Genomic DNA, 7,500 nt, shown 5'->3' on the forward strand with positions numbered 1-7,500 from the left:
TGGAGGCTGGAGGCTGGGCTTTGGCAGGGTGCGGGGCCCCCAGCAGGGCCCGTGCCAGAGCCGTCGCTGGTCAAACAGGAAGTGATGTCACTAAGGAAGCTGTTCTGTGAGAACAGGGACCCAATGGCGCTGAGCACGACACAGAGAGTACAGCTTATTCAGCTGCTCCCCCCCCCTCCTCTCTCCCCTCTCTCTCTCTCTCTTTCTCACCCTCTCTCCCTCACTCTCTCTCACTCACTCTCCTGTCCTCTCCCTCTTGCTGTTCTCCCTCTTTCTCTAGCTCTCTCTCCCTCACTCTCTCTCCCTCTCTCCCTCACTCTCTCTATCTCTCTCCCTCTCTCCCTCCCTCACTGTCTCTCTCTCCCTCCCTCTCCATCCCTCTCTCTCCCTCTCTCTCTCTCTCTTCCCTCTCTTTCAGTCTTCTGCCGGTCTCTCTTTTGTCTTTCGATGTGATGTAGTGTAATGTTAAATAATGTGATGCAGTGTAATGTAATGTGATGTAGTGTAATGTAAAATAATGTGATGTGATGTCGTGTAATGTAATGTGATGTAGTGTAATGTGATATGATGTAATATAAGCTGCAGTACCTCTTGTTCCACACAGGGCTGCTTGTCTGTCTCCACCTCCTTCAGCTGCAGCCACTCAGGACCACTCCGCTCCTCCTCCTCCTCTGCTCCTCTTCCTCCGCTCCGCTCCTCCTCCAGCTCCCTGTCCATCTCCTCCAGAATTACACACCTTCACAACGAAGAATGTGATGATTATTATTATTATTATTATTATTATTACTATTTCTAGCAGTAGCCCCAGTAACAGTAGATGAAACAGTAATCATACGCAGTAATAGTACTACAATTATTATTATTATTAGTTTATTTTTAGTATTATACACAGGTTTAATTTACTCTGGGCTGCAGCGTCTAATGCTTAAGGTATTGGTTCTTTAGACGCGTCATCGCCGTGGCGGTGCATCACATGACGTTTTAATTCCTGAGGGACTTAATGTATTAGACTAATCCACGAGGAATTTGACGCCACGGTTTCAGAATTCCAATTTCTGATTCTGAACGCTCCATTGCCGCGACTATACATTATTAGATGTGCCACTAGCTTCAGAATTTCGTCTAAAACAGTTTTTCGTACAGGACCATTGGCGACCGGTAAAATGCAAAGATGTTCAAAGGTCAAATATACACTACGGTCGATTCCCAACCCACATGACTTTGTAACATACGTCTGTGTATCCTACATTGGTTGAACTTTACTTTGTATGGACATCTGAGACATCAAATTAAGCAGCACTTCTTGATCCGGGTATAGCATAATGTATTTGTCTACGTGGCTTTGACTCTGCAACTTTGCGGGCATGACTTACGGTCTGTACAGCTCACCGGGGCAAACATCATCGATATGTCCGAAGTAAGACCAACGTCCAATGACCAAGTAACAACATGAAGACGAAGCCTAAAACGCCGGAGGAAAATAAAACGCTATAATAATACGAATAATATATTATTCCAACAATAATAAAAGACGGTATTCTAACGACAGCCACTGTAATTGCGGGCGACACTTCTTAAGTATTGGCAAAAGAAAAATCTGTTTAAGTCACCACCATAACTTTGCGGCCCGCCCAGACTTCATAAAAACCCCGCCCTAATGTAAACAAGGCTCTGCGTCGCCCAATGGGCGCGCAGCAGTTCGCAAAGAGGGTAGACTCCTCCACCAATCACACGGGCACGCCGCTTTTTAGCGAAAACGCCCAGGGCCATATACGTCCGCGGTAGGGAATTTGTGGTCTGTGTGGATTGTGGAATGGATAGCTTGTCTGTGATTTTGGCTGGAAGCACCCCGGGGCGCGTTAAAGAGCGGGCGCAGTGAAGATCCACTAGGGATTTCACGAATGGATTTAGTTCAGACAGTCTGGGTGATATGATTGGTTGGAAATTGTAATTTTCTCATTTGCACGGAGCTAGTATAATTATGTGGGACATAATTATATGCAATTAACACAATGATAGGCCAACTTACAGTAGTAGCCTATGAGCGATGCGTTCTAAAACGACAGAGTCGAGAAACCTACATGAAATAAAGAAATACTTAAAAAAGATTCCTAAAATTGATAAAAGTGTTGAAAACAATTAGCCCTGACTCCTCCCTAAAAAAAAAAAAAATTGGTTGTAATTAGGCCTACGTTATGCGACCTCCGGGGTCCATGAACCGGTCTGTCCGGTTTGGACTCCAGTAAAACAGAAAATTGCATAATTTGATTTGGGCAGCTTCCTTTGGAGTGACGCACATGACAGTCGTGTGATCGCTTTTCACAAAAGTGCACATTAGAGCAATCTCTCTCCCCCTAAAACCGCGCAGAACCCAGGAGGATTGTAATCGGAACAGAATCAACATGCAGGTGAAAACCTGTGTCCTCATGTACGCTCTCCTCTTGGCAGCATCCGTTCCTTCCACCGCTGGACCGCTCCACGCGCAGTGCAAAGTGGAATGGTGAGTTACACGGTTAGCACAATACAATATTGTTCTCGTCGGTTTAGTCGTTGTGGGTTTTTTAACATTTATTTATTTATCTTTATAGAATTGTATCCTATTTAATGATGCAGTTGGTCGGTGATATTTTAACCTTACATCAAAATCATTTTTTTTTATTGTTTATTGTCATTTTATAAAGTTTAATTTTGCGTAAATTGATCGCAGCCATCCTGGTTGCTTTCATGGATTCTCAACACGACGGTGGTCGGAAAAGATCGATGTAGACTACGTTGTCCAGTAACATATGAAATGAACCCTGGAAGAATCCCTGCACGAAGGCTTTCTCATAAAAGGATTAATTGAACGCGGCTTTTCTGTCTTTAGACGAGGCTACATCCTTTCTGTCCACTGCAAGGCTATCGCGTATCTCCGCTACTACAATTCCATAATTGTATTGTAGTAACAGTATCTAGGAATGAAAGGGTTTTAATTAAGTTTTACCCAAAGCGACCTTTTTGAAAGTCGTTTTGGTTACAAAAGTATGCCTATGACTACGTTGCCTTAAATTTGGCTCTAAAACTGCCGTCTTTCTTTTTGGGAAGAATTTATAAGCAGGAGAGAAACAGGGGCCCTACAGATAAAAAAAAGGTTACCGATAACGGCTCGTTTCCTACAGGATATTAGCCTGGTTTCCTACAGGCCTCTGTCTGCATAACCGAATGTATCATGCGCGCGTCACACACAGAGGCAAGGCCTTCAGTAAACATGCGACGAAATGCATGGCCTGGCGCGTGTCGGCAGCAGTAAATCGCCGAACTGTAGCCCACGTGGCAAGCAGAGACGCCACTAAAGATTTTTAGTTCAGAGACTAAAGCTGAGATTTGATAGCGACTGCGTAGCTCGGCCTGGCTGCAATCGTCTCCTAGGACAACGACATACTAGTCTGTACACTGAGAATGGAGGCGGCAGCGACGGAACACCGTGGGAAGTAGGGTGCAGAGTCGCGCCAAAAATCGAGCCCTGGCGAAGGCTAAGGGGCATCTAATTTAATCTCATTTGATTTATTTTAACCTTTATTTAAGCAGGCTAGGTTACTTGCTCCTTTACAGCAAAGCAGACTTTAGCCTTCCCGTTGGACCTCTCCTAAGTGCTCTGGGTGTGTCACTTTACCTCCGGATTTATGTGTAGAAGTTATCCACAGCACGGTTCCTTCTCTTTATCGCTCCTCTTTCTCCATACGCATTCTCCTTCACTTTATTTTCGGCCACCCCCTTTATTTTCGCCCTCTCTACACAGCTACAGAGAGGAATACAAGCGGACGGTTTACGCGCAGGCAGGATGTTGCCGTTATGCCATTCCTCCACTAGGTGGCAGTGTTTGACAACAAAAGTGCTGGCTCCTTTCTGTCAGGAATGGCCTCAGCCCAAGAGAACAAGCACAGAACTACAAGCTGTACTAGGGGCGTGACGGCACATCGATCCAGATCAATGTATCGGTTCAATGGGAATCAATCCGATCGATACAACATGCAAAACATGAGTTAGTTAGTCAATACTCGCGCAAGTTCAGGTACGCAAAAGACCGCATGAACTCAAGCGTCCCGTTGTTAAGGCAAATGCCTGTGTTGCGGATCTCAGCCAGTATGACAGGAAGAGGAGTATGGAGGTGTCGGCCTGCGTCTCCTTTGGTGTTGCAGGTATTTTAGGGCCCCGTGTTACAGCATGTGTAGCAGAACATGCAGCTGTTTTATTAGGTGGTGCTTTGGGGTAAAAGTTTATACCCGGCATGGTGCCATTTTGGGGTCCCCTGTATGTACACGGCTCTCTTCGTGCTGCAGGTATTTTGGGGTCCCCTGCGGGGTGGTCTGTTCGGCCCTGGTGAGTCAGATCAAGAAGTGGGCGACCATTTCCAGCTGTGCCATGGGAGGGGAGAAGTGTCTCTACACCGTGAGTGTCTCCACTAGCCAGCTGATCTCTCTCATCACTTCCTGGACCGGCAGGAAACAAAATAAAAAAAAAAATTTAAAAAAACTGTTTTAACCCGTCGAAGAGTAGGTTTTTGTTTTGAATATTGCCTCCCTCTCTCTCCCTGACACGCATCTTCCTTATCCTCTCTCTCTCTCTCTCTCTCTCTCTCTCTCGATGTCTCTCCTCTCTCTCTCCCTCTCTCTCTGTCTCTTCTCTCCCTCTCTCCTGCTCTCTCTCACTGTCTCTCTCTCTCTCCCCCTCTCCCTCTCTCTCTCTCTCTCTCTCTCTCTCTCACTGTCTCTCTTCTTTCTCTCTGTCTCTCCCCCTCTCTTTCTCTCCCTCCCCCTCTTCAGCTGCAGTCGGCTAATGTGCACTTCATAGCTGCTAAGCACATGGTTCCATTGAGGAAGAAAGTGGATGACATCAGCTTCCGCCTGGTCCCCTACAAGCTGTTCACCCACTGCCGTGTGGTGGTAAGACGCAAGTCTCCCATTGGTTTAGCCCCAAGATGGAGGTCTCCCATTGGTTTAGGCCCAAAACGGTGAAAACCATTATGAAGTCAAATACATCAGGGACCTAAAATGGCTATAAGAGTCCCCCTGAATGTGTGTGTGTGTGTGTGTGTGTGTGCGCGCGTGTACATGTGTGTATATGTGTAACCTGAAAGTTTCCTCTTTTTGTATCAATAACAAAATACATCACCACATGTCAGAGACGATCAAATGATTACAGCCACGTTTGGTGAGAGTATCGCTGTATGTAGGTAAAATGTAAAAAGTAAAAAAATGTGTGAGGTCATGATCTCTGCTAACTGGAGCCATCACCCTGGCAGGCCATGTCTGTCTCTGAAACCTGGTATGCCGTCCATGACCATGGTACCAACTACTGCAACCTCTACAACCTCATAGACGGTGAGAAAGCACGTGTGGAAATGTGAATGCAGTTTGGCACTTCCTCACCAGACTGTCATGCTTCACTGTGACATCACAAAGCCATGTCTTACTGTGACCTCATGTAGCCATATTCCACATCAAACATCAGCATCTCATTGTGATGTCAGTCAGCCATGCTTCACTGTGTCATCACAAAGCCATGACTAACTGTGACCTCATGTAGCCATGTTCCACAGTGGTGTCAAACAGCAGCATCTCCTTGTGTGTCTCGTTGTAGCCATTTCTCACTATCAAACAACAGTGCCACACTGTGATGTCACAAAGCTATGCTGCACTGTGACATCACAGAGCTATGTCTCACTGTGACATCACACAGCCAATGTCAGTGCACTGTGTTGCCTTGGTTTTGATCCTGTCTCTCCCTCTTGGTGTTGTTGCCAGGCAGCGGGCTTACGGAGGCCCCTGGATACACAGAGATTACCAGCGACTTCGTCTGCACCCAGAGGTCATCTGCCAACTGCACAGTGTACTGAGAGCGATGACATCATCTGCACAGTGTACTGAGAGTGATGACATCATCTGCACAGTGTACTGAGAGCGATGACATCATCTGCACAGTGTACTGAGAGCGATGACATCATCTGCACAGTGTACTGAGAGCGATGACATCATCTGCATGCTATACGCGCACTGAAAGTGCCCCATGTATTTTACTGGCATTGAGACTGCTAAACGCATTATACTGCCTCTGTGAGTGTGACATATTTTCTTTTGCCGCTGGACTATGTTATACATGCACTGAGGCTTCCAAATAGGCCTATGTTATACTGGAACTGTGACTAAAAATATGTCATACTGGCACTGTGACTGCAAAATATGTTATTGTTGCACTGACTGTTAAATATGTTGCATTAAGACTGAGACTATACTGCCAGTGAGGCTGCTGCATAATTATTTTAGTGGGGCCCTGACATTACTCCATGGTTTACTTCCAGTGAGACTGAAAACCATGTTATTCTGGTTTTTATACTGATTCTGCAGTTGCAGGGGTGCGACAACCAACAGCTGTGTGTGTGTGAGCTGTGTGTGTGAGTGTGTGTGAGTGTGTGTGAGTGTGAGTGTGTGTGTGAGCTGTGTGTGTGAGTGTGTGTGAGTGTGCATGTATGTGTGTGTGTGTTTGTGTGCGCTGTGTGTTGTGTGTGTATGAGTGTGTGTGTGTGTTGTGTGTGTGTATGTGTGTGCTGTGTGTGAGTGTGTGTGTGTGAGTGTGCATGTATGTGTGTGTGTGTGTGAGTGTGAGTGTGTGTGTGTGTGAGTGTGTGCATGTATGTGTGTGTGTGAGTGTGTGTGAGTGCATGTGCATGTATGTGTGTGTGTGAGTGTGTGTGAGTGTGCATGTATGTGTGTGTGTGAGTGTGTGTGAGTGTGTGCATGTATGTGTGTGAGTGTGTGTGAGTGTGTGCATGTATGTGTGTGAGTGTGAGTGTGTGTGAGTGTGTACTGTGTGTGTGTGTTTGTGTGCGCTATGTGTTGTGTGTGCATGAGTTTGTGTGTGTGTTGTGTGTGTGTGTGTATGTGTGTGCTGTGTGTATATGTGTGTGTGTGTGTGTGTACCACAGTGTTGAGTTTACTGCCTATGATTTCATGTTCAGGACATTTTTATTCCCCTTGAATCAATAAATCACCCAATAAGCCCAAAGCACATTGTAGATTTTGCTGTTGTTTCAGTTTAGACTGTGAAATGAACACATACACACATGCATGCACTCTCACACATGCACACACACACACACACACACACACACACACTCACACTCACACTCACACACACACACACACACACTCACACAGACACAACCACACATACACACACAGACACACACACTCACACAGACACACACACACTCACACACACACTCACTCTCACACACACACACACACACACTCACACAGACACACGCACACACACACACACGTCTGTAAATATAGCCCTCCGTGTCTCTGAGGTATAAAAGGGGGTGTGCAGACACATTGTTCTTTTTGACATATAAACTAGTTTTTCTTTTTAAAGCGATGGTGTCGCTGGAAAAAAAACAGAAGCAGCTTGGAGTGGTGTGAATTGCAGGCCAGGTTTCATTAGGATAGCAATATGCTCAGC

The 7,500-nt window shown here is 45.9% G+C and overlaps 2 protein-coding genes across 3 annotated transcripts in view; one reads left to right on the forward strand and one right to left on the reverse strand.

Annotated features, from left to right (window-relative positions):
• LOC133126732 (STEAP1 protein-like) overlaps window positions 1-1,401 on the reverse strand; it is an 8,200-nt gene extending 6,799 nt beyond the window's left edge. The window contains 1 exon segment of the mRNA XM_061239070.1: window positions 1,390-1,401. Within this exon segment, the coding sequence (XP_061095054.1) occupies window positions 1,390-1,401 (12 nt within the window).
• An 830-nt stretch (window positions 1,402-2,231) lies between these two features.
• On the forward strand, window positions 2,232-6,453 carry LOC133127730 (uncharacterized). 2 transcript variants are annotated; one of them, XM_061240838.1, is made up of 5 exons: window positions 2,232-2,500; window positions 4,320-4,428; window positions 4,803-4,922; window positions 5,282-5,360; window positions 5,784-6,453. In XM_061240838.1, the coding sequence occupies exons 1-5, from the start codon at window positions 2,403-2,405 to the stop codon at window positions 5,873-5,875; spliced, it is 498 nt and encodes a 165-aa protein (XP_061096822.1). In that variant the 5' UTR covers window positions 2,232-2,402; the 3' UTR covers window positions 5,876-6,453. The 2 variants fall into 2 exon arrangements, with proteins under 2 accessions (XP_061096822.1, XP_061096820.1); XM_061240836.1 differs by having other exon boundaries at window positions 5,788-6,453.
• The last annotated feature ends 1,047 nt before the right edge of the window (window positions 6,454-7,500 follow it).

The sequence above is a fragment of the Conger conger genome, chromosome 4 (assembly GCF_963514075.1).
Source record: "Conger conger chromosome 4, fConCon1.1, whole genome shotgun sequence".
NCBI classification, from domain to species: domain Eukaryota; kingdom Metazoa; phylum Chordata; class Actinopteri; order Anguilliformes; family Congridae; genus Conger; species Conger conger.